Here is a 26,690-nt window from a genome sequence, read left to right as displayed (position 1 = left end):
CTGGGCAGCTAGCACTGGACATAGTTATCTGCCATCATCCCCATGGCTGCCCACTGCCAGTGAGTGGTCAGCATAAGGGTGTTTGGTCAGGCAGGTGCTCAAAGCTGCAGATAAGTACTCCACAGCAGAAAACTGTTTTGAGAAAATAAGATTCTAAAATTCAAGACTCTAGAATATCTCCATAACTCGACTCCTTTTATTTACAAAGTCTCATATACCAGGTTCACCATCTTCCCAAATCCCCTGCCTTACACACACCCATCTCTGGGATGCCCGTGGTCCATACTACAGAATTGGGTCCAGTTGACAGCTCCAGCCTCTTCTTCCTTACGGCAAATCAGCCTGGTTGGATTCCAGCAGAGCTCCTACACAGCCCCATGCCCAGCTTGATGGCTCCAAATATCAGAACACAATGATCCTGAGGCCTGAGATTCTAGGGAAATGTATGTGGCCTGTCCAGGTAGAATAGCCATAGTGATGGCCAAGGGTTTGGAAGACAAATGGGTAATGTGTGGTTCCCACCCTTTCAGCTCTCAACTCTCCTCTCTTCCTGCCTTGGACTTGGTAGCTCTTTGATGACTGGTTACTCCCACCCTGGGGGCCATATGCTCTCTAGTAGGAGACATTAACCCAGAGTGAGGGCCTGAAGCTCACCCTGCAGTGGGATTTCTTGAGCTCTGTCTCATGGCCCAGGCAGCACTGCCACCTGTTGGCCATGGCTAGGAATGCAGCCACACAGGACTCAGCTGTCAACAGTCCCTAGAGGTCCCAGAGAACTGACAATGCAAGTAGAACTTCCAGAGGGTCCATCAGCCCTGAGAATATCAGGGTCCAGCTCCCACTTACAGCTTTTCTAGCCATCTCCACTACCTGTCAAATTTTCAGAACTCATCACTATCCCCAAAGCCCCTTGATAACCACAGAATACCTACTATGTTCCATTGTGCAGCAGTGACCTGTAGAATAATAGATGATACAGCACTCCAAGGCTAAAGCCACCACTCCTGTCTGGAGAGAATCAAAGTGGGACTCCCTCGAGATGAGGGAGTTTGTTGTTTCAGTCAAATGGCCCCTTGCCCTGGTGCTGGTCTTAATCCTGACTTCACCTGTCCCAGCTCTCATAGGACACTGCTGTCTTCCTTCTGCTCCCCACTCCACCTGCCCATTCTATAGACACTTTGTAATTCTCCTGGATCCAGTGGCTTCCTGGCAAAGTGTGGGGGACCTAGGCAGGCCCACCACCTCTGCACTCTTAGTCCCCATCTGGCTTCTATGTCAGACACCCTGGCAGAGGTCAGAAAAGTCTCTGCATGAACTGCCAAGTGGGATCCACAGGGATGATGCCTCATTGCTGTGGGGCTTTGCCCTTCCAGGGCCTTGGAGCAGAGATCTCTGTCCCAGCCTGATCCTACCCTCTGGCACCTCTTCACAAAGCTGTTTCCATTCAAGGAATCAGAGATCAATCCTGGGACTTGTTATCAACCTCCCACCACCACCACCACCACCACCACTTCGTTAACCCTAACAGCCTACATGCCCCAGGAACCAGCAGCCTGCTACATTTGTCCAAATACAACCTCTGCAAGGCTCCCACAGACATGCCCAGGAACGCCCATAGGACCCTGGGGTATGCAGACCACCACAGTCCCCCAGGCAGGGGCCCAAGGGGACTCTATTTGGGGGACCACAAAGTCCCAAAGGGCTGAAAGGAGTTGAACCAGAAGAGGACCCCATCCATGAATACAGGTTATGAGGAGGTGTCAGGCATTTATTTCTGGAGAGGTGAGGTGGGTGGAACAAGGCTCAGCACAGTGGACACAGCTGCGCATGAAGTCGACACAGAGGCTCGTGTAGTAAGTAGGGTAGTCACGGAGATGACTGACATGTGCAGATGACACAAAGTCCACAGAGCGCACCAGGACCCGGTGTGCCAGGCGTGCTTCCACCATGCGTTCCACATCCCTAGCTAGGACCACCTCATCAGCCCTCGAGTAGAGGTAGAGCTCAGGCCAGCGAGAGGCTGCGTCCAGTAGCCTGTCATAGAAGTGGGTGTGGAAGAGGGCGGTGAGTGGAGCAAGCAGGACATGGAACAGAACTGCCACCAGGGCAAAGGCCACCAGGAGCAACAGGCGCAGCACGGCAGGCCGGTGCTCCAGGACAGCTGCCAGGGCCCGCAGAGCCCCCACCAGGTTGCTATCACCAGGACCGCTGTCAAAGATGGTGCCCACCACACGCAGGTGGCAGAAGCGCCGATGGGTCTGCAGGAGCTCCAGCACATATCGGTACAGCATGACACCGGCGTTGCTGAAGACATGGAAGAGCAGTGGCTCCTTCTCAATCTCGTAATCAAAGAGGAGCTCAAGTAGCTTCTGGGCCAAAGCACGAAGTGAAGGGATGCCCAGGGACTCGGAGAAGAAGACCATGTGCCATGGGGCTGTGTATCGGATCACGATGCAGCCCTGGGGAGAGGAGAGAGGCCTGGTCGGTCCTCAGGGATGGGGTGGGTGGGTACAAGCTAAGGTTAGGGAGGTCCAGCAGCTCCAACTTCCGGAGGTCCAGAAGCCCGGCAGTGCTCCAGGCCTTACTGCAGCCTGGGCACCAGCTCATCACTCACAGACACGGTGCCTTCCAGAGAGGAAGGCTGAAGAATAACCACTTCACACTGGCCAAGCCCCCTCAGCCCAGGATAGTATGTGAGGCCTGGAGCCCAGAGCATGCTTTGGAGACATCTGGGCTGACCAGAAGGAAGTCTCCTCACTCTGGTCCACTTCCTGTCTCTCTTCCACCCATGACCTTGCACCCTCTTCTGCTCAGCTCTGGCATATTCAAGGCCTTAATGCTTTGCTACACCCTGGGACAGCAACTCCCCTCTGCACTGTCTCTACCTCCCAGGCACAAGGAGGTACTCTCCCTCCCATAAGACTCAAACCAGAGACACAACCTGCTTGCCCCAGCCTTTACCACTAGAGGTCACTTGTGAGCCAGACCCGCACCAAGTCAGTCTCTGTCACTGCTACCTTCCCACGGGGCTCTGAAAGCAATCCGTATTTTCTGGCATCAGGCACTAGCACCCAAATCTGTCTGGTTCCAAAGCCTGGGATCACTACTCCCACTTGCCCTGAAATTCCATATATAGTAAATGCTGTTCCTCAAATTTTAAAATCTTTTTTTTTATTTTTTATTTTTTTATATTTTATTTATTCATTTTTATTAGAGAGAGAGGGGAGAGGGGGGAGGGAGAGAGAGAGAGAGAAGGGGAAGGAGCAGGAAGCATCAACTCCCATATGTGCCTTGTCCAGGCAAACCCAGGGTTTTGAACCGGCGACCTCAGCATTCCAGGTCGACGATTTATCCACTGGGCCACCACAGGTCAGGCCTCAAATTTTAAAATCTGAGCCAAATTCTTTCATGGGTCAAGCTCAAAGTTTCCAGACAGATCCCCTTCTAGGCCAGTCAGAAAAGGTGGCCCAAGCCACCAAGCCTGAGTCCTAATCCCCTCTCATTAACTTGTTCTAGAGAAAGAGGGTCCTCTGCTAGGGGACTCAGAATCAGGCTGCCTCTAGGGTCAGACAGGGCTGGGTTCAAATCCTGGCACCACTTATTAACAGTATGAACAAAGAGCAACTTACTTCATCTTTCTGAGTCTGTCTTCATCCATCTCATAGGTTTATGGTGAAAATTAAATGAAAAAATGTATCTCAGCATCCAGTATAAAGTCAGGTAATAGTAGCAGTAATTAGTGATGGTAGGAGTGATAACAAAGGCCCAGTACTTGAATGACCCACAGCCAAACAGGGATGGTTAGCCAAGGTCAACCCTGACTTCACCTCCCTAATCTGACTCCTGCCCCTACTGCTCCTGGCACTGCTCTTACCACAGTACTGGAGGCCTAAGCACCCCTCCTGAGGCTGTGGAGGGGGTCACTGATGCCACCTGGCCCCTTTTCTCTGGACAGTTCACAGAGTGCTCTGCTCTTACGCCCCAAGTAGGATGTGAAAGGTCTTCCCACCCACCCCCAACCCACACACAGCATTGCCCACAAATGCAAACTCGCTCCCGCCTCACTGCTACACATGGGACTCCTGGACTAAACAAAGTCAGTCCATCTCACATCCCACAGGTCTCCACCACTGCCTGGGGCATACGCTGCACCACGCATTGAGTGCACAAAAACCACAGCTGCCAACACACACCAACAAGCACATATACTATTGGCAAGCACGTATAGTACTTTCATGTTGCATCACCTTAAGTGAGAGTGTGCACATACACGCACACACGTGCACACACACACTCCTCCCCAGGAGCAATCACATGCAAAACTAACGGATGGTTCAGATAGAACCTCAGCAGTTCCTGTGAAGGTACCATCTTCAAGGACACACACAGCATTCCCTCTAACTCCCCATCCCCAGTGAGTGCACACAGAGCTCACCCCGTGAAGGCCCACACAGACTGAGCTGCATCCAAGATGCCTAGCATCTCTGCTGCCACCTCTCCTGTCAGATGCTCCCAGAAGTCCCTGTGCCAAACACCTGGGTCTCACTGTCAGATCCCAATCTCTTCTCTCTCCCCTGAAGCCAACCATCTCTCCATCTTTGCACGTGCTCAGTCCCAGGACAAGACTCTGCGGTTGCGGTTACTCTTCACCAATCTCTCCTGTATTTTCAGTCCCTTCCTCTCTCTAGATTCCTGCACAGACCGATCTCATTATTAAAAATAGCTTCTGTTTTATACCATGTTCCCCTATAACTCTATCCCACCTTCTCTGCAGCTTCCTAAACAAACTTTGACACCCAACCGGCTCTCCACCTCATCCCTTCCCACAGTTCCGATCTGATGACTGCACTGCTCTTATGAAGGTCACCATATTCTCCCAAATGGTCAGATCGCATGATGCCTTTCAGTCCCCATTCTACTTCCCATCCAGAAACATTCAGGATCACACATTCCTAGATATATTCTCTGGAATGCCAGGCTTTTCAATAAGTTATGAAAACAGAACTGTTCTAGATTGAAAGAGGGTCAAGGAACTAGATGCAATGGGTGATCTTGGATTGGATCTTGGTTTGGGCAAATCAGCTATAAAGGACACTTTGGGGACTATTAGAGAATCTGAATATGGACTGGAACTACTGTAGATGAGATATTAACATGGGAAGGTGGAGATCATGATCTGAAAAAAAGCAGGATATAAAATAGTATATTCAATAGACCTCATTTAGGTAAAGATACACACACCAAGAAAAAGCTGAAATAAATATATACTAACATGTAAATGGAGGCAGGCAATCGCTAGATGGTAAAAGATGGTGCTTTTATTTATTTTTTTAAATAATAAAGTATTAGGAGTTTGGGGTTAAGAAAAGTTTTTCTCCACACCTCCCCTTGTCCTCCCAATCACAGGTAAAGGCACTACCTTCCTTTCCAGATGACCCCTCCCTGGGCCCACCACCGACTGAGCCCTCCCTGGGCCCTGCCACCGCAAGCCCTCTGCCTTCCCTGGGCTTTGCTCCCTCCCTTTCTCCCCATGCCCTCTGCCCCAATAACATCTTTCCTCCCACCCTCTGCAGTGGCCCGCTTCCCAAAGACTCTGGATTCACCACACTTTCCTGGGTATTCTTATCCCTCTTTGGCCATTCCTCCTTTCCTCATAGGACCCTCTTCATCTTCTGCTCCTTTAAGTTTGGCCTCCTTAGAGCTGTCTTAGGCCCTCTTCTCCTTGCCTCTACACACTCCCTGGGGGACGCTCATCCACCCCAGGACCTATGGTGTCCTCTCCAGTATTCCTTGTCTCAAAAAACACCTCCTTCTACCTAGGAACTGCCGCAGCCAGAACCCTGGCATTACCGCGGACCCCTCCCTGTCCCTGTGCCTACCTCACTAATCCTCCATTCTACCTCCCAACAAGCTCCTCAAGCTATCAACTTCCCTTCACCAGCACAACCAGCCCCAAGGCCCTGACCACTGCAACACACTCCTGGCTTCCAGTCCTGGCCCCTCCAGGCCTTCCCCTGCTCTGCAATGAAGGACTTGCGGAAGCACAAATCTAACCTCACACCCCTGCTTAAATCCCCTAAGGACCCTCCTCAACATCATCTCTTGACAGGTGCCCTTTATTTCATTCCCTGTTCTAGCCACACTCACCTCTTCCTATTCCCCCACCTGCCGTCATGGATCTGAGTCTGATGGTGAAGCCAAACAGGCCTAGCCCAGTCAGCAGAATTCAGAAGTAGCTGAAACCACCTACAGAGTAAGTCTGGAAAGGTGATGCCAGAGGCCCAGCCTTCTTGGTTGCAGGAAGCCTCAAGCTCAGAACTAGCTTTTCTCCCCCCTCTTCTCCCATTCCAGGGCCATCCCTCCCCTCAGGCACAGTGCAGAAGTGGGTCAGTGGAGGGACTCTGCGGGGAGGTGGACACCAGCTGGCCTTTCTCCTAAGGAACTCCTGTTCTTCCTCAGCCCAGAGCTCCCAGTTGGCATCCGGGGCTGTCTGTGCTGATGTCTCTTCGCTTTGGGAGGTCTGGCGTGAGGACGGCAGACGGGACCAGGACAGAGGCCAAAGATGTGAAGGGGACTTTCAAAATATAACCAGGCCCTCCTAAGGCTCTCTCCAGTTACCACAACCTCTGACCCTACTCTCAGGGCAGCCTGAGAAGAAGCAAGGACACCGTAGCCTGAATCTCTTTTCCAAGAGGCCCTTCTACTCTGAGAAAGCGAAGGTGCCATGGTCACCCTCAGACAGGACCTCACCTGGTCAGAAACAGAGAAAGTCCTGGGAGTACAGACTATGCCCAGCACACCCGGCCCAGGTTCCTGCAGCCCAGAAAGGCAGTATCCAGCCAACTAGAGGTCTGGGCCGACTCCACAGCTGGGAGCACAACAGGGCTGGACTGCCACTGCAGGGTGTAAGGAGGAAGGAAGGGAAGCAGGGCAGGAGGTTGAAGGGGACAGACCAGGCCAAAGAGCTGGCAGCATAAGGGGATAACTCTGCCGAAGTCCCCATGACCCCAGTGTCTTCCTCACAGGCCATTCTTGGAGCCATTCCCAGGCCTGCCTCTGCTGCAGCCCAGAGATGAAGGCAGCCAAGGCTCAGAGCACTGCCCCCCAGAAGTCATAGGTGGCTGGGCCCCAGCGCTCTGGGTGTCTGCAGCCTGTGGTACTCACCCTTTTGTGGTAGATGGCGCTGTATTTGGCAAGGTTCTTGTCAGAGCAGCCACCCCAGCCCAAGAGAATCACCAAAGGTTGTCGAGTCCCCGCCTCCTTCGCACCTTGACTTGGGCTGCTCTCTGAAACAGACAGGTGAGACTGTCAGCACTGCAGCTGGGGTGTGGGGTGGGGTGACTGGCCAATCCAGAATTAGTACCACTCTAGGTGCAGGCAGGGAACCGAGGCGTACAGGCCCATGCATCTGGCCAGCCCTGTGCCCCAGGTTCCCTAGGGGCTCCTTCCTCTGTCCTCTGCTTCAGGTAGTTGTTAGGCCTCTCGGGAGGAAGGCACTCCAGGGTCATTGGAAAAACTCACATGAGGGTACTCTGGTGAGAAAAATGAATACTTGCTCCATGCAATTTCACCTTCTAATCCAGGGGTCAGTAAACTACAAGCCATGGGCCAAAGCCAGCCATACTCTGTCTTTGTATGACTTGTGAGCTATAAAAACATGTTCACATGTTTAAATGGTTGAAAAAATCAAAAGAAGAAGAATAGCCTGACCAGGCAGTGGCACAATGGATAGAGCATTAGACTGGGATGCAGAGGACCCAGGTTCGAAACCCCAAGGTCTCCAGTTTGAGCGCGGGCTCATCTGGTTTGAGCAAGGGTCATCAGCTTGGTCCCAAGGTCGCTGGCTTGAGCAAGGGGTTACTCGGTCTGCTGAAGCCCCCAGTCAAGGCACATGTGAGAAAGCAACCAATGAACAACTAAGGTGCCGCAATGAAGAATTGATGCTTCTCATCTCTCTCCCTTCCTGTCTGTCCCTCTCTGTCTCTCTCTGTCAAGAAAAAAAAAAAAAAGAATATTTTGTGACACATGAAAATTTTAAGAAATTTAAATTTGAGTGATGACAAGTAAAAGTTTTATTGGAACACAGCTGCGTTCATTTACTTCTTGTGTATAGCCGTGTTTGTGCTAAAATAGAGTTGGGTGGTTGCAACACAGACCACATGGTTCACAAAGCATAAAATACTGGCCCTTAACAGAAAAGTTTACCAGCCCCTGCTCTAATTCTACAAACAGATGAAAAAAGAGGGTCTTAAAAAGAGAAATGGAAAGGACAGTGTAAGCAGAGAAGCGGAGCAGAAGGATTCCGAGGCCCATACCAAACTCCCCACCCTGTCCTGCCAGAGAATAATATTAGCTAATATTTACTGAGGTTTAACTCTCATAACAACACTCTGAGGAGTATTATTACAGATGAGGAAACTGAGACACAGAGTGGTTAAGGTACTTGCCAAAGGTCACAGGAACCCCTGCCCCCTATCCTAATTAAGCCACTTGATACCCGCTGTGCCACTAGCCCTGTCCACAACTAGAAGTGTGTCTCCTCCCATGAGGTGCTGAGGCACAAGCCAGCTGTCTGCTCTGTCTGCTATTGAAGAGGCCTCCCTGAAACCTTGTGGGTCAGACCCCATCCCATTTCCCCTGCCCAGTGAGTATCCACCCCTCAGGGGGACTTCTGTGCGGGGACTGTCTGTTGCTAGTTCTCTGCCCTCCTGAAAGAGCTGGGGTGTGCCCTTCCAAGGATCAAGCCACTTGGCTATGCTCAACTGCCACCCTGAGATTTATGGAGGCTGGTGGTGACCTGGCAACAGTAAATTTCAAGGCTAGTTAAGAGAATGGTAAATATAAATCACTAACCTTTGGACAAAAGGAAGACAACAATTTCCTGTGGAAATTAATGTGATTGAAAAGTTCACTGCTCCTGCTCTCCAGCAGTGGCGACTCCAGCCTTTGGAGATGAACTGCCTGCACCCCCGGGGATCCCAGGCTGGGCTGTAACTCGGCCTGCAGCAGGAGCTGCCAGCACCTCGGTCCCTTGCTCACGCCTGCCAGGCCTCCCAGGTTTTCCTGGCACTGGCCTCTGCCTCTGATGGGGGAGCAGTGAGAGCCCGCAGGTCTAACTCGGGGCTCTCCAAATACGCTCACCCTTTTCGGCCTGGTGTCCCCTGTCCTCTGTCAAAGCAGCTCTTCACCTGCACTGGCCTTTCTGGTAGAGGCCGTATCTGGGCCTCACTGGCCCAGCCCAACCTTGCCAGGGATGACTACCCAGGACTGCAGCAGCCTAATGGGTGGTCATCAACAGCTACAATTTGGATCTGCCTTTGAATCTCTGAAATCCAGCAGCTGGATTCCTGAGACCTGCCCTAGGGAAGCTCCTTCAACTCTGTGCAGCTGTCTGAGCAAAGGTTCTCCTCCCCCGGCCTATACGGGTCCAATCTAGGAGTGTTTCTATTTAAAGATCAGTCTCAGAGGGTGTGACACCTTACCCAAGGCAACCAGGTAAGTAAGTGATGGTGTTAGGATTCAAAGGCCTAAGCAGATTCCATGGGCCACCACCAAGAGACCAGCAAAGGGCTTTGGAATTTATCTCAAATACAGAGCAGGCAGCCAAGAGAAGTCATACCCCATGGTGGCTGCCGGAACTTCAGGCCATCCCAACCAGCAGAGATGATACATTCCCAGTAGAGAAAGGTTCTGCCCTTTTCCCACAGCTGGGATTTCTAACTCCATTATTTTACCCCACTGCAGGTTTCTAGCACCCGGGGCTTCCCCAGCTCAGGTAGGAATGACTCTTCCCCAGATATGCATCTCTATGAAGAAACTCCGGCACACGAACTCCCTGAACGCAACTGCCTATTCCCAGAGCCCAAGCTTTCCATCATGTTTCTAAAGGGAGGAAACTGGTCCCCCCACTCCTGCAGGTTATTCACAGCTGCCCGCTAAGCCACAGGTGCTCTGCACCTGTGGGCAGCTCCCACTCCCTGACATCTCCTCCCCCAGCGCCCTACTTTCCATGCCCACTGCTAACTCAGAGCCTTTGTCATGACCTCCTTCCAGTGGAGTGACGCTGCCCTTCTGAGTCTATACATGAAGTGCCACGAGCCAGAAAAGTCCCAGGTGCTCTGGGAGCATGGCTGAAGCATGATGGTGACCGGGAAAGGCCTCCCAAAGGAAGACACGTTTGCAGCTCCAGCCTGGAAGGACCAGCAGGCGCACGCCGGGGCAGAGGGCAGGAGCAGGGGCAGAGGGCTATGGAGTCGAGTCGTAGTTGGTCCAGGGCACAGCAAACAGTCCTGGGAGGCTAGGTGCCTGGTGAGGGAGCACCATTGGTGAGGAAAGCTGCCAAACATGGGACTGGGGCCCAATCCTGCAGGGCCTTCAGGCTGTGCTGAGGAGTCCAGCGGGCTCCGGGAAAGCAGGAACCAGGAACGGTCGTGTTCGTTGCCCAGCCCCAGCGCCCAGCACTGTAGCTGGCACATTCAGACACTCATGAGCTGCATGAATGAACACGTGGCTAGGAAGTAAAGGATGGATCCAAGGAGAAAGAGCTGGCATTCTTCTTGTTACCCAATGCCCTTTCCAGAGTCATAAAAGTAATTGCTATGGCTATTGTTATTTATGGCTACATCGGGATCATGATTCCTACACCCTCTTGTAAAACCCTCATTCCTTTTGGCTCATTCCACTGGCCCATATCATCCTCTCCACCCCCTCTGCTGACATCTCTCTGCCTCTGGCCACTGCCCCTGAGGCACTGAAGACAGGCACTGGCTCAGTCTCCCAATTACACCCCAAGACCTACCATGACGCCCCTTGTTCCTAAACCATCATAAAACTCTGAATTCCATATCTCCTTCCAGCTCCTACCCTCCCCCTCTTTCCCATTACCAAGAAAAACAATAACAGCAAAAACAGCATTATGTGTCAGGCACTATTCTAAGCACTTTATGTATCAACTCAGTCTTCACAACAATCCCATGAACAAGGAATTGTTATTATTCTCATTTTATGGAAGAAAAACTAAGCCACAGAGATAGTAAATAACCTGCTTGAGATTACGTAACTAAGTAGTAAAGCTGGAATCCAAACCCAAGTGGTCCAGAGACCAGTTTGTAACCATTTTCCCAGCCGACCCCCTGGGTAACAAAACCTAAGCCCCAGGTTTTTTTTATTGAATTTACTGGGGTGACACTGGTTAATGAAATTACATAGGTTTCAGGTATACAATTCTATGACACATCATCTGTATATATATATATTTTTTTTTTTTTTTTGCATTTTTCTGAAGCTGGAAACAGGGAGAGACAGTCAGACAGACTCCCGCATGCGCCCGACCGGGATCCACCCGGCACGCCCACCATGGGGCGATGCTCTGCCCACCAGGGGACGATGCTCTGCCCATCCTGGGCGTCGCCATGTTGCGACCAGAGCCACTTCTAGCGCCTGGAGCAGAGGCCACAGAGCCTCCCCAGCGCCCGGGCCGATCTTTGCTCCAATGGAGCCTTGGCTAGGCGGGAGGGGAAGAGAGAGACAGAGAGGAAAGCGCGGCGGAGGGGTGGAGAAGCAAATGGGCGCTTCTCCTGTGTGCCCTGGCCGGGAATCGAACCCGGGTCCTCCGCACGCTAGGCCGACGCTCTACCGCTGAGCCAACCGGCCAGGGCCTCATCTGTATATTGTATTGTGTGTTCATCATGCCAAATCTCCATACTCTTTGTGTCTATGAGTTTCCAAGGCCCTAATCTTAACCAAATCTCTATTGCCTCAGCTCCAAACCTGTACACACGGCTGCCTCTGTACATCAACAGATCCAACACTTTGACCTCTCTGCCTGTTCTTCCTCAAGGAACGGGTTGTACCTGCCAGAAACCTCAACATTTGCTGCCTCAACTGCCCCGATCCATCCTAGGAGTTAGCTACTACTACTAGCTATTGCCCCCATTTTACAGATGTGAAAACTAAAGCACTGAGAGGGTAAGTCCCTTTCCCCAAGAACATGTAGCCTGGAAGCGGCAGAGCCAGCATCCATCTCTGGACCACCACACCACACTGCCTCCACCTCCAGGACCTCACACATGCCCCTTACACCCCAGCTGCTGCTGGTGCTCTGTGTTTATGCTTTACTAATGCCCACTTCACCTTCTAAGTCAGCACACTGTTCGCTTCCAGGAAGCCCCCATTGATGCCCTCCCCAACCCTTCTCACCCCCACCCCAAATCACCAGCAGGGGTTAGATGCCCCTCCTCTGCACTGCCACAGCACCCATCTATACCACTGCACTTGTCACACTGCCCTGCAAGTGTCCATCAGGAACAGGCGGGAAACTACTGTAGCATGAGGCAAGAGATGGCAAAGACCTGAACCAGAGCAGTGGGAGACAGGTGGGAAGGGGGAGGGAAGTGGTAGAGAGAAGAGAGTCACAACAATTTTGGAACATGTATCAAAAGTCTCAAAAACATGCAATCTTTGATTTACTAACCTCACTTCTAAGAAAGAAGAATGAAAGTGGTGGAGGGATAGAACAAGAAAGGACAATAAAAATCCAACTCATTGACATAGATAACAGGGTGGTGATGGCTGGGAGGGGGCAGTGGAGGAGGGCATAGGGGGCATAAATGGTGATGGACTAAAACTTGACTTGGAGGGTGAACACACAATATGGTGCACAGAGATGTGTTGCAGAATTGGGCACCTGGAACCTATATAATTATGTTAACTAGTGTCACCCTAATAAACTCAATTTTTTAAAAAAACAAACATTGATCAAACTTATTAAACAACAGAGTTGCTGAAATAAAAAATAAAAGATTGAAAAATCAAAAAACTTAAAAAATAAAAATGTTTTATAGTGTGGAAATAGTCAATAATACATTAAGCAGATCATAGACACAAATGTAAGACATAAGACTCTTAGAATAAAACACAGGAGTAAATCTGTGACCTTGGATGAGGCAATGGTTTCTTAAATATGACCAAAAATATAAGGAATAAAAGAAAAGGTAGCCTGACCAGACAGTAGCGCAGTGGATAGTGTCGAACTGGGACATGGAGGACCCAGATTCAAAACTCCAGGGTTGCCAGCTTGACCACGGGCTCATCCGGCTTGAGCACGGGGTCACTAGCTTGAGCGTGGGATCATAGACATGATCTCCTGATCACTGGCTCAAGCCCAAAGGTCACTGACTTGGACCCAAGGTCGCTGGCTTGAGCAAGGGGTCACTCACTCTGCTGCAGCCCCTCAGTCAAGGCACATATGAGAAAGCAGTCAATGAACAACTAAGGTGCTGCAATGAAGAATTGATGCTTCTCATCTCTCTCCCTTCCTGTCTGTATGTCCCTCTCTCTGTCTCCCTGCCTCTGTCAAAAATAAATAAATTTTTTTTAAAAAAGAAAAGGTGGATAAATTGGGACTTCATCAAAATTAAAAACTTTTTACTTCAAAGGGCACCATAAAAAAAGTGAAAACAAATTCACAGAATGGGAGAAAATATTTGCAAACCATATATCTGATAAGGGGCTTGTATCTGGGATATATTAAAAACTCTCGACAATTCAACAATAAAAAGACAACCCAGTTTTTTAAATACGATTTTATTTGAGCCAAACTGATAACAATGCTGGAAAGCAAGGCCTCAAATGCTCCCACAAATAACCTGATTTCTAAGAGCGCTAATGATTTGAAGAGACATTTCTCTAAAGAAGATACATCAGCGGCCAATAAGCACATGAAAAGTTGTTCAACATCACAGGCATTAGAAAAATGAAAATCAAAACCACAGTGAGAGACCACTAGAATGATTATAATCAAAAAGTCAGATAGTAACAAGTGCTGGAGAGGATGGGGAGATCAGAACCCTCACCTGTGGCTGCTGAGAATGTAAAAAGGTACAGCTCCTTCGAAAAACAGTTTGGCAGTTCCTCAAAAAAAGTCAACATAGAGTTACCATTTGACCCAGCACTTCCACTCCTAGGTATATACCCCCAAGAAAAGTGAACACATATGTCCAAAACAACCTGTACACAAATGTTCCTAACAGCGTAATTCATAATAGCCAAAAAGAGAAGCAATTCAAATAAATGCCTATCACCTATAAATGGATAAACAAGATGCGATATACCCATACAATAAAATACTATTTGGTCATAAAAGGAATGAAGCACTGATGCTACAACATGGATAAACCTTGAAAACATATGCTAAGTGAAAAAAGCCAGCCACAAAAAAACATATATTGTATAACTCATTTTATATGAAATGTCCAGAACAGGAAAATCCATAGATAGTAAGTAGATCAGTGCTGGCTGGGAGCTGAGAGGAAGGGGTGGGGAGCACTAATGGGTACAGGTTTTCGTGTCGAGTGGTGAAAATGTTCTGGAATTAGACAGCGGTGATGGTTGCACAATCGTGTGAATATACTAAAGACCAATAAATTGTACATTTTCAAAGGGTAAATTTTATGGTATGTAAATTATATCTCATAATTGCTAGTATTAAAAAAATAATACATTAAGTGAAAAAGCAAGTTGAAAAGCAGTATGAATAACAGAATACACACACACACAAACATTTATATACATAAGAATTACATCAAATATTAATAGCAATTATTCCTGGGGTTAGAGGCAAACTGTTTTTCTGTGATATTTTTTACCCATTTTTTAAAATCAATATGTATCACTTTTTTAATAAGAGTTAAAATATTATATTTTTAAAAAGGAGGGAAGGGTGCTCCAGAAAGTCAAAAAGGTTGCGAAGTCAAAGAGGCCATATATTGGATGCCCAGAAGCCCCTTGGAAAGGCAGAAGTATTCCTTTCAACCCTGGCACTTTCTGATGACCCCACAAAACAATTCAATCTCACACGCTCCCTGTTCTCTAGAATTTCCCAACAAAATAATACTGACACCAATAATATAAGAATTACGGATACATATATTGTACAACAGTTCAAGTCATAAGACTGCAGCATAAATTAGATTGCGTATACCCCCGGGGCACACAGAGCTGACCAAGGCAAAGGCTGACAATGTGTACGAGTCTGTGGCACAATATGTGCTTTTTATCTGTAAGCCAGAATCAAAATACAAAGAACCTATGTTTTCTTTTTAAAATGTGAAGAATAAAGAGAGACTCAAATTCCTCTACTCCCCAGAAATATTTTTTAGAGTCTTACAGTTCCTATATTTAAACCAAATTATTTTTTAACCAAATTATTTTTTTTATTTTTATTTTTTTGCATTTTTCTGAAGCTGGAAACAGGGAGAGACAGTCAGACAGACTCCCGCATGCGCCCGACCGGGATCCACCCGGCACGCCCACCATGGGGCGATGCTCTGCCCACCAGGGGACGATGCTCTGCCCATCCTGGGCGTCGCCATGTTGCGACCAGAGCCACTCTAGCGCCTGAGGCAGAGGCCACAGAGCCATCCCCAGCGCCCGGGCCATCTTTGCTCCAATGGAGCCTTGGCTGTGGGAGGGGAAGAGAGAGACAGAGAGGAAAGCGCGGCGGAGGGGTGGAGAAGCAAATGGGCGCTTCTCCTGTGTGCCCTGGCCGGGAATCGAACCCGGGTCCTCCGCACGCTAGGCCGACGCTCTACCGCTGAGCCAACCGGCCAGGGCCAACCAAATTATTTTAAATCTACTTTTGTGGGTTTTTTTTTTTTTACTTTTCTTAAATGTCTTTTTTTTTTTTTTTTTTTTTTTTTTTTACTTTTTAAAAACTTTATTGATTGATTTTTAGAGAGAGAGGAGAGAAACAGCAATTTGTTGTTCCACTTATCCAAGCATTCATGGGTTGGTTCCTGTATGTGCCCTGACCGGGGATCAACCCGCAACCTTGGCATACCAGGATGACGTTCTATCCCAGTGTTTTTCAACTGCCGGTCTGCCAGAAATTTCATGCTGACCCACAAAAGAGTTAACCACCTGATATTGTATGATTATAGATATTAGTTGAATTCACTTATGCTTAGGGTGATTTCTGCATAGTGGTCCCTGAAATAGTTCCATTTTCACTGGTCCCCAAGTGTAAAACAGTTGAAAACCACTGCTCTATCCAACGGAACTACCCAGCCAGGGCTATTTTTTACTTTTGAAATAAGAGCATAGGAGAGTAGCACAGTACCTAAGAGTACATGCTGTATAAAACCATAACTGGGTTCAAATCTCTGGCTCTGCCACTAGTAACTATGAAACAGATCTTGAGCAAATTATCTAAGCTTCAACTAATTTTCTTATCTGTTAAATAGGAATAATAATACAAAGGATTCAATAAGATAATGACTATAAAGGGCTTAGCAGGGTACCTGGCATAAAGAAAGAGTTCAGTAAATTGAAGTTATTATTATTACTTCACAAGGAATGTATGCTCACTGTAGAAAAGGAGAAACTGAATATCTAAAAAAAAATTGGATTCATATTGTTTTGTAATCTGTTTTCTTCAATTTAGCAATACATTGTGAACATCTCTTCTGTCAGTTTACATATTCCTACACCATTCTTTTTAGTGGCTGCAGAGCAGCTATAGAATATTTCATAATTTATAGTGACCAATCTGCCACTGTTAGACATATTTCCAATTTTTTGCTTTTATTAAAATACTTTAATGTCTTCCCTTGTTTATGTCCTTAATTGTTTCCTAGAAATGGAACTGTATTCAAGCAACACTTCCTAATGGCAACTGAAATCTGCATGCAAAAGTTTAAGAATGAGGTTCCTGAGTTGAAAGCTGAAATAACCTGGGACAAAGCATTTCCCCAAGGAAATGAGATGGGAGCAGGGCATTAGGCGCAGGAGGGGATCACTGGGCAGAGAAGAAGAGTGGGTGGGTTGGGGGGAGGTTTCAGGTTAAAGGAACAGCTTCAGCAACGGACCAGACTGCAAGGGCAGCCACAGATCATGGATACTGGTGGTGGGATTCCCAGGAGAGAGCTCCCACACTGCCCTGCCCAGCCTGGGTTCTGAAGGACCCCAGATCTGCAGCTGCCTTCCAGCTAACTGATGTGCCAGCAGCAGCTGCTCACCTCCATCTCAACTCACAGCAGTGCTGGGCTCTGTGCTGATGTTCAAATATGGGGGGAAAGCAATTCCAGAAACTAAATATGACTGTCCTGCATACTTCTCCACCATTAAACAGTAAATGCAAAAGAAGGACAATCTCCGGGGTCCCCAAAGACTGTCACTGTGTGAAGCAATGTCACCCTGGAAGGGAGCTCTCTGCAGATGGGAAGCAAAGATTCAGGAGATCTGAATTCAAAGATTCAGTGCTGTAACCTCTCCCTGAGGGTCCTACAACCTCTTGCTCAGTCTGGGGTATGCTCTTTGAGGGAAAGGCATGATGAACAAAAGCCAGTCCACAGGAGCGACCAAAAGGAGGTTATTGGAACTAAATCAGAGGAGGGGCAGCTGAAGGCCCTGGAGGTACTTATCTTGGAGAAGAGAGATTTGAGGAAGGCATGAATTTGTCTTCTTGAGAGAGGAAGAGAGATTACTGTTGTACCCACAACGACCCTGTAGCCCTCCAGTTACCACATCATTGTGAAACCAGCTGCTTATAACCTCACCCTTTTCCAAAACCACAGCTCCCTGAGGGGAGCCTGTGTGTGAGTCATTTCGGAGGCACCAGCGACTAACCCATGGCCAGGACAGAGCAAATGCTGAACTAAAAGAGGAAATGGCAGGAAGAACTATTGTGGCTCAAGAAAGAGAAGTGCTTTCTAACAATCCCAGTTGCTTCCAATAGGCCAGGATGTTTGGGAAGAAACATCCTGTCAGGGAAGATTCTGGTAGCAACAGAATGCCCTTGTGTTAGTAGACGGATGCAGAACAAAATGGACTCCTGAGATTTCTTCCATTTCTAAGACCCAGTCTCCTCAAGCAGTGCGGAAGCCACAAACAGAGAAAACATACCAACAATGTGCTAGGCACACACATCCAGCCACTACCTTGTTAACCCTCACAATCCCAGGAATAGGCAGTGTGTGTGTGTGTGAGAGAGAGAGAGAGAGAGAGAGAGAGTGGTGTGTGTGTGTGTGTGTGTGTGTGTGTGTGTGTGTGTGTGACAGAGAGAAGAACAGACAGAGTAGAAGGGAGAGAGATAAAAAGCATCAATTCTTTGTTGCAGCACCTTAATTTCTCAGTGATTGCTTTCTCTTATGTGCCTTGACCGGGGGGCTATAGCAGACCAAGTGACCCCTTGCTCAAACCAGCGACCTTGGGTTTAAGCTGGTAAGCTTTGTTCAAACCAGATGAGCCCATGTTCAAACTGGCGACCTCGGGGTTTCGAACCTGGGTCCTCCATGTCCCAGTCCAACACTCTAACCACTGCGCCACAGGCACTATTATAATTCCCATTTCACTGTGGAGAAATCTGAGGCTCGGAGAGGTTCAACAACTTGACAAGCCATAGAAGCAGTAGGAGTAAATTTGAAATACAAACCAAAACCACCAGGCTGCCCACCTGGGCTGAGAGAGAACTTCTGCCCCCCTGGCCATACAGAAGGCAGCTCCAGCCCTTTGCAGCTGAAGACTCTCCAAGCACAGAAATATTAACTGGTTTCATCTCCCCCTGATGCCAAAACTTCCCAGAAGCACTTTTACATCTATTAGTTCAAGAGCTCTAAGCCAACAGATCAGGTTTCCCTGAGCCCAGCTCTAGGGAAATATAGCTGGTCTAGAGACATCTGTCCTGTGGGAGCCCAGGGGCTGCCCTCCCCTCATAGATCCCAACCAAGGAACACAGATGCTATGTGAGGGGTCTAGGAAGGCCCTCCTGCAGGAGGTGACATCTGAGCTAAGCCTTCAATGATGAGCCAGACAAGCACAGGGGCAGTGTGGGGCAGCAGAGGGGAAAGGGCATTCCAGACAGAGGAAACAGCAGGAGCAAAGGCAGAGAAGCAAAAAATGTGTGGAGAATCACAAGCAGTTTGTTTGCCAGACCATAAAATTCAAATTGAACAGTGGAAGGACATAGTGACCAAAGAGGTAAGCAGGGGCTGATAAATTATGAAGGACTTTGAAAGCCATGTTAAGGAATCTGGACTTGATTTATCCTGAGGGCAATAAGGAGCCACTGAAGGGTTTTACGCAGAGCAGTGATAAGATCGAATCTTTGCATTAGGAAGATCACTGTGTTAGCAATATGAGGCTGAGCTGCGGGCAGTGAGACTGGAGGCGTGAAGGCGATATGGAGTAATGCAGGGGACAGACTTGCTGGGCTTGGGCTGACATTGCACTTTAAGGCTCCTCTACCCTAATTCCCCATCAGGGCTCAACTTCCCATTCTCTGGGCCTCCAATCCTACTCACACTGCCAGGGATCCAGGCCTGCTCTACAGGCTACTAATTTTAGGGAGCCTCCCACACACTTTTCTTTAATTATATGACTAGGGAGGAAAATAATGCTAATCACTAAACTCACTCCATGCCATTCACTACGCTGGGTCCTTGACACAAAACCATCTCAGTTGTCCAACCAACAACCCTGTGTGGGAAGTTACTATCGATACCCCCGTTTTGCAGATGAGAAACAAGTTCAGAGGGAGTTGCCTGCCAAAGGTCATCTAGCTACAAAAGGGAGGAGTCAGGATGTGAAACGACTTCTACCAACAGCAGGGACTGCTCTGTTTACCACAGCTATGGCGAGAGGAGAGGATAGAGAAATAAGGGTTATGTGTCCCGGGCTTCGGCGAAGACCCCAGGAAAAGAGTGGGACCTCTAGCCGCGACCGCTGAAGAGGGGCTAGAAGTGGGAAGCCCGACCGCAAACAAAGGAATCAGGAGGAACCCTGCCCTCCCCAACCTTCAGCTACCAGGAGAAAAACGAGGGCATGGACTTAAAGACTCCAATTGAAAAGAAATTTTAAAAGGGGGCCCAAACAGAGTAGAGGACTAAGGGGCTCCAACAGGTTGAAGCACTCTGGGGCGGGGCTTACAAGGGGGAGGGGCTCTCTGGGTCAGTCGAAGTCTAAGACCTGCGGGACCCTGTGAGGGGGCTGGCCGTGAGAGGGCGGGGCCGCGAGGGGGCGGAGCCACAGCTGCGCTAGCGACCCAGGCTCGTTAGATCACCTCCCGCGACTGGACCCAACCCTCGTTCCATACCCCGGCTCCGGCAGGGCTGATCCGGGATCTCGATGGTGTAGTCCAGCTCAGCCGAGGGCATGGTGAAGGTGCCAGCCCTCAGCACGGGCCTCCCGCCGGAACTCCCGCTCGCGCACTCGCGCCTCACCCGGGTACCTCCTAGGCACCGCCCAATCAGCACCCACCTCCGACGCTACCCAATCCCTGACCGCGCTCTGTGACCTCCCACCCTAGCAACTACTGAGTCTTTCCGAGGCTCTCCCCGCACCCCACTAGCTCGGCCCTAGCAACCAAATTGAGCCCCGCCCCATTCTATTTCTGGCCTGTAGCTATTGGCTGACTCGATTAATATGGGTCAGGTATTGGTCAGATACGACGCCGGTCAGAAAGAGTCCCCCATCCTTCTGTGTTGTAGGTAAGAGGGTCTGTGGAGTTGCTCTGTCCTAGGAATGGAGAGGGTCTCCCTTCTCAACCTCGTCCTATCCTACGGGGTGGACGACATTGCCCTTTGATTTACATCTTCTAGCTACCTCTGCCGTCCTCCAGTATCACAGCTCCAAAGGTGGAAGGTAGAAAAACGATCAAAACGGCCTAGGGGGCGCGTGCCTGCCTATCCTCCAGCCAGTGGGGCGATGCATATTCTGACTTATGGGGCGGGTAGGAAGCAGTGGAGGAAACAGCAGGGGATTTAGAAAATCTTCTGTTCGTGGGGGACACAAAGGGGCTAGCGAATACAGTCTTGCATTTATCCATGCATTTAAAAAGTACTTACTGAGCACCTATTATGTAGGTGGGCTGTAGTGAGGATTACGCTTTTGACCCTGACTTACCGTAAGTCTTAAAAGGAGAAGGAGAAAAACCATTCATGAACAAACCGTAATTCTGTGTCAGCTCAAAAAGTGTTGAAGGGACATTTATGGCAATGGGGATGGCTCTTGAGGTGGACCTTGAAAGACTTGCGGAGATATGGAGTGGAAAGGACTCTGCAGAATCTCAAAAAGGGAAAACTGAGGAGTGTCATAAATTATGAGCATTTTCTGGCCAGAGGAGATACTAATATGAAAGTAGCCTTGAAAGAACAGTTAAGCTTAGATCTTGGAGTGTCTGTGATGCCAAGCTCAGCTTTGAATTTATAGGTAGATCTTACTGATGGTAAAAATTTTCCAATGTGGTTCCTGTAAGTGCAATAGCTTAGATTTTATCCTGAGGACAGTGGGGAACCATTGCAGGGCTTTCACAAAGGAATAACGATCATATTTATGTTTTAGAAAGATAATGCAGAGAATGGATTGGGGGTTGGGAGAAGGGAGACAAGTTAGGAAGTTGTTTCAGTAACAGGGAAGGGTTATGGTGTCCTAAAGAATGGAAAGATAGCAAGAATAAAGAGGAGGGGATGGATTCCATAAACACTTTAAAAAACTGGACTTGGTGCCTGGTGGGGCAAGTAGAAGAAAGGAAAGATGACTTCTAAGCTCCTGGCTTGGGCAAACAGAAAGAAGAGGAAGCAGGGTTTTTAAGAGAGGGTAAGTTCTAGGCTGGGCAAATTTGAGGTGCCAGTGGGATTTCCAAGCAGAGGTATCCCAGAGGCTGTTGAGTACTCCTGACAGGAGTTTGCAAGACAAATCTAAACTGGAAATAGAAATGTGGTAGTCTGTAGTGCCTTACAGATGGCAGCCACACCAGTAGCTTGTTGAGCTGGCCTGGAGAGTATGTGTAGAATAAGAAGAGAAGAGGGCTGAGGCCAGATTGCTGAGAAGCACTCAAGTCTGAGGATCTGGCAAAGGAGAATGAGTCTGCAAAGATAATTGAAAAGAAGTATTTGGAATGGTAAGGTAATCTGTAGTAGAACATGCTATTTTAGAAGCCAAGGGAGGAAAGTGTTGAAGGCTGATGACTAATCATATAAAATAAGGTTTCATAGGATTTAGAAACAAGGAAGTTGTTGGTGACATTTGCAAATGCAGTTTTAGTGGAGTGCTGGAAGCAGAGATCAAATTACAGTGAGTTGAGAAGTAGGTGGGAGAGTGAAGAATGAAGACTGAATGTACAATACACTTTTTTATTTTACTTACTGATTTTAAAGAGAGAAGAAGGAAGAGAGAGAGAAACATCAGTTTGTTGTTCCACTTATTTATGCATTCATTGGTTGAGTCTTATATGTGCCCTTACTGGGGAATCCAACTCAACGATCTTGGTGTACAGGGACAAACCCTCTAACCAACTGAGCTACCTGGCCAGGGCTACAGTACACTTTGACTATTGTTGGCTGACTCTGTAGGATGAAAAAGAAAGATGGCAATAGCTGGAAGGAGGTGCATGTTTTTGTTCAGATGGGAGAAATAGTGTTGGCATGGATCCAGCAAAAGGAAAAGCTAAAATTACAGAGAAAAAGAGTTAACTGAGAAAGTGGCAACCCTGAAAAAATAACAGGGAATCCAAAGCACTGGTGGAAAAATTCACTTAGAAAGGTGTAATGACATTTGCATTGTAACACAAAGGAAGCATGTGAGATTAGTACATTGGAAGTTGAGAGAATTTTTTTTTCTTTTTTCTTTTTTTTTAGTGAAACAGGAAGGGAGAGAGATGAGAAGCATCAACTCATAGTTTCATCACTTTAGTTGTTCATTGATTGCTTTCTCATATGTACCTTGACCGAGGGGCTCCAGCTGAGCTAGTGACCCTTTGCTCAAGCCACCAACTTTGGGCTTCAAGCCTGTGACCATGGGATCATGTTGATGATCCCACTCTCAAGCCAGCAATCCCGTGCTCAAGCTGGTGAACGTGCACTCAAACTGTATGAGCCCATGTGCAAGCTGGCGACCTCCGGATTTTGAACTGGGGACCTCAGTGTCTCAGGTCAATGCTCTATCCACTGTGTCACCACCACCGGTCAGGTGAGAGAATATTATTTGGTGTAAAATAGGGAACTGATATCAGCCAGTGAGAGTAGGATTGGAGATGCTGTACAAGGTTTGGGCAGAACAGAGAGAGATTGAAACAGCTGCAGTGGAGCATGGGAACGAGAGGACCAAGGCAGCAGCATACAGATTTCTGGACAGTTATGAGGCCTATTGAGGTTGGTGACCATTAAGTTGTAGCAGCAGTGGTCTGCATGGTTGTGTGATATGTATCTTTCTCCCAACAATAATCAGCCATTTAGTAATGGGTACAGAGAGGTTAGTTCAGTTGACCCAGGTTTGGGTTTTATCAGGTAGGTGAAATGGAAGGGCAAAGGACAAGGCAGCTGAGAATCCTGACAAAAGGTTTAGATGATGAACCTTAGAATCTACATTGCATAGGGGAGTGTAAAAATGTTACAGACTGGGTCCTAATGAAGTTAGAGAACTTATATCTTGAAACTAGTTGGATGAGAATGTTATGATCAGGAAGTGGAGTGATGACGTTTGATTAGTTCCAGGTGATGACAAAGTTCAGGTTATGGACATAGGAGTGGGTGGCCAAAGTGGAGTACAGAAGACACTTAAGGTATAGACATGATCATTAAAATCCTCCTGGATGGTGGCAAGACTTGAGGGAAAAGGGAAGAGGATGCTTGTGAACTAGGTACCTAAGTCCTTGATGAATAAATTGGGTTGTTCTGGAATCTGTGGATGACAGCATGAGGAGGGATAAAAGTCAATACAGCTGCATTCAGCTATATTGGCATGACCCTCCAAATAGCAAAGGTTTTTACAAGAAGGTGATGGAGTAAGGAACCGGGTTGGGCTTTGGTAAGGAGACACCAGCCCCACCGCCAACCCAGACATCTTTGGGGTATAAGAGTATAAGCAGCCTCTGCCCTGGCCAGTGGCACAGTGGATAGAGTGTTGTCCCAGAGCACTGAGGTTGCTGTGGTGGCAGAGTCGATAAAGCATCAACCTGAAATGCTGAGGTCCCCAGTTCAAAACCGCGGGCTTGCCCAGTCAAGGCACATAGGTTGAAGCAACAGCTCCAGGTTGATGCTTCCCTCTCCCCACCACACACACCTTTCTTTCTCTCTCTCCTCTCTCTAAAATCAACAAATAAAATCTTTAAAAGAAAAAAAAAGAGCACCGAGGCTGCCAGCTCAATCCTTGAGTCGCCCATCAAACCCCAGTTAGGAATTGACCCCGAAGGCACAAGCTTTACCCAAAGGGTACCGGCTCAACTCCTGGTCAGGGCACATCTGAGAAGCAATCAATGGTACAGCTAAGTGGAACAGCAAGTTGATGCTTCTCTCTCCTTCTCTCGCCAAAAAAAAAAAAAAAAGCAGTCTCCACCAGGGAGGACTGTGCGGAAGTGGTGCCCCAGGAATAGAGGCGGCTTGCCAGGCAGTCTGGAGGTAGGCAGGGAGACTAGACTGTGGAGGAACTCTGAAGGTCAGGAGTAAGAAGGTTAGGAAGTGGAGATAGGAAATCAGGCCAAAGAAGATGAAGCATCGAGCAGTGAAGGTGAGGAGGCTGTGGGTAGAGCAATCATGGCTGACTTAAAGAGTTCCATTTTGTGAGGAGAGCATGAAGGCAGGTCTGTGGAGTGGAGTAGGGGCAGAAGGCGACTGGGGAGAGTAAAAGTGGGGTGTGAGGGTAGAAAATGAGAGGTCTGGGGAGAGGATGAAGGCAGAGGGTTTTGCAGAAAGGGCATCTGTAGGAAAGTGATGGGTGGCAAGGGGTCTGTAAAGAGGGTATGAGTGGGAAGCAGAAGGTAGAGAGTCTGCGAGAAGGAAATGACAAATCGAAGTGCATTTGCCCTGAGGTGGAAGTAAAGACCAGGACACCCTCCTTAGCTGGGCCTGAAGTTTGGAAAGAGAATGTTTCTTCCCTCCCTCCCTCCCTCTTTCCCTCTCTTTCCCTCTCTTTCTCTCTCTTTCTCTCTGGATGGGGAGCTGAGAGTGAGAGGTCAGGAGGGAGCCAAGGAGCAGGCCTCTGTCCCGTCCTGCAGATGGAACCTGCAGGAACAGTCCACAATGACTGTCCTGTTGTCTCCAGGGCCATCTAGGGACAGTGAGCCAGGGTGGGAGCCCATGCCCTAGAACAGGGGTCCCCAAACTTTTTACACAGAGGGCCAGTTCACTGTCCCTCAGACCGTTGGAGGGCCGGACTATAAAAAAAACTATGAACAAATCCCTATGCACACTGCACATATCTTATTTTAAAGTAAAAAAACAAAACGGGAACAAATACAATATTTAAAATAAAAAACAAGTAAATTTAAATCAAGAAACTGACCAGTATTTCAATGGGAACTATGGGCCTGCTTTTGGCTAATGAGATGGTCAATGTGCTCCATTCATTGACCACCAATGAAAGAGGTGCCCCTTCCGGAAGTGCAGCGGGGGCCGGATAGATGGCCTCAGGGGGCCGCATGTGGCCCGCAAGCCGTAGTTTGGGGACCCCTGCCCTAGAACATGCTTCTAGAAACATGTCTTTTGATTTGGGGGGTGGGGTAGGGGAGAGCCCTCTGAGAAGTTTTTTTAGAAACAAGACCTAGTAACCTTTTGATTTTATAATACCTCTTCTCGCTTGTTGCTAAGGCCCCTCAGCTTAGTGCAAGAGCTGAGCTTTTGAGAGTTTGTAATTTTAGTTTCCCTGCATGAAGAACCATTTGGCCGCTATAGAAATGATTTATAGATGAGTCCAGATTTATTAATCACCTCTGAAGATGGAGAGGAAATTAAAAACAGAGAGTCCACCCTGGACTGAAGACAAAGTAGGCTTGTCGTCCTTGCAGAAGACCTTGCCAAGGTTAGAAGGCCACAAACAAACCGATTTGGACCAAGGTTCCTATATCTGGATTTTAATTTCCTGTGCTTTGATTTTTCAGACCATTTTCTCTCCGAGGTAAAATAATGACTATTTTAATTGGCTGCCACTTACAGAGAGATTCCAATAAGCACGATGGCATACGTATATTTTTCTCTGGCATTCCGCGTGAGCTCCAGTCCTTGCGATCAAGCTGGTGAAGCTGAGTTTTACTGCATGCTGCATGCCATGACCAGTTGACTATAAATTAAATCCTCTTTTCCAAAAGCCATTTTCCATTAGTGCTAATTTGTTTGCTTCTCATTTCCACTGTTCATTAGAGTCTCTGGTTGTGAGCACTAAATTGGAAATAATTTCTTTGACATTTCAAAAAAAATTTCCCCCCTTCTTGAATGCCATTTGGCTGCAGCTGAAGAACATTATGGTTTGCAGAGGAACAGTTCACTCCAATTACAATTTAACTGACCGTTCATGGCACTGAATCCCTGTCCTTAGTGTCCAGAGATGACACCACTGCTGACATTGCTGTTTCCTGTCCTGGCTGTAAAATGCCTCATAGACTGCACTGGCCTTCTTGGACAGAGACTCTGCCACTCTGCACATGGCAGCTTTGGGAAGCCGGTCATTTTATGGACCTACATATCATAGACACTTAGATATAACCATCTAAACAGGAGCTGGCTGATTTCTTCTCTCATTTACTCAGCAAGTACTTATTAAACATCTATTTTGTGTCAGGCCTTATGCCAGGCTGTCAGTGCATAGAGATGGGGAAGGCCAACCCTTCCCCCTGAGGAACTCACACTAGCAGGAGGGATGGTTAAGTTTTACAGCATAGTAGAGGGGGAGATGGCATTAGTGGGACTACAGAACGGGAGCCCTTA

At 48.1% G+C, this 26,690-nt stretch overlaps 2 protein-coding genes across 2 annotated transcripts in view; one reads left to right on the top strand and one right to left on the bottom strand.

Annotated features, from left to right (window-relative positions):
* Positions 1-181: 181 nt before the first annotated feature.
* TMEM53 (transmembrane protein 53) lies at positions 182-20,254 on the bottom strand. Its single transcript, XM_066269390.1, has 3 exons — positions 20,090-20,254; positions 7,165-7,286; positions 182-2,459 (listed from the first exon to the last, which is right to left on the bottom strand). The coding sequence occupies exons 1-3, from the start codon at positions 20,148-20,150 to the stop codon at positions 1,761-1,763; spliced, it is 882 nt and encodes a 293-aa protein (XP_066125487.1). The 5' UTR covers positions 20,151-20,254; the 3' UTR covers positions 182-1,760.
* A 154-nt stretch (positions 20,255-20,408) lies between these two features.
* Positions 20,409-26,690, top strand: part of ARMH1 (armadillo like helical domain containing 1) — a 56,056-nt gene continuing 49,774 nt past the window's right edge. Inside the window, 1 exon segment of the mRNA XM_066269391.1 lies at positions 20,409-20,483. The gene's annotated coding sequence lies outside the window, so the exon portion shown is untranslated.

This window comes from Saccopteryx bilineata, chromosome 3, assembly GCF_036850765.1.
Source record: "Saccopteryx bilineata isolate mSacBil1 chromosome 3, mSacBil1_pri_phased_curated, whole genome shotgun sequence".
NCBI classification, from domain to species: domain Eukaryota; kingdom Metazoa; phylum Chordata; class Mammalia; order Chiroptera; family Emballonuridae; genus Saccopteryx; species Saccopteryx bilineata.
This window is presented reverse-complemented; position numbering and strand designations above follow the sequence as displayed.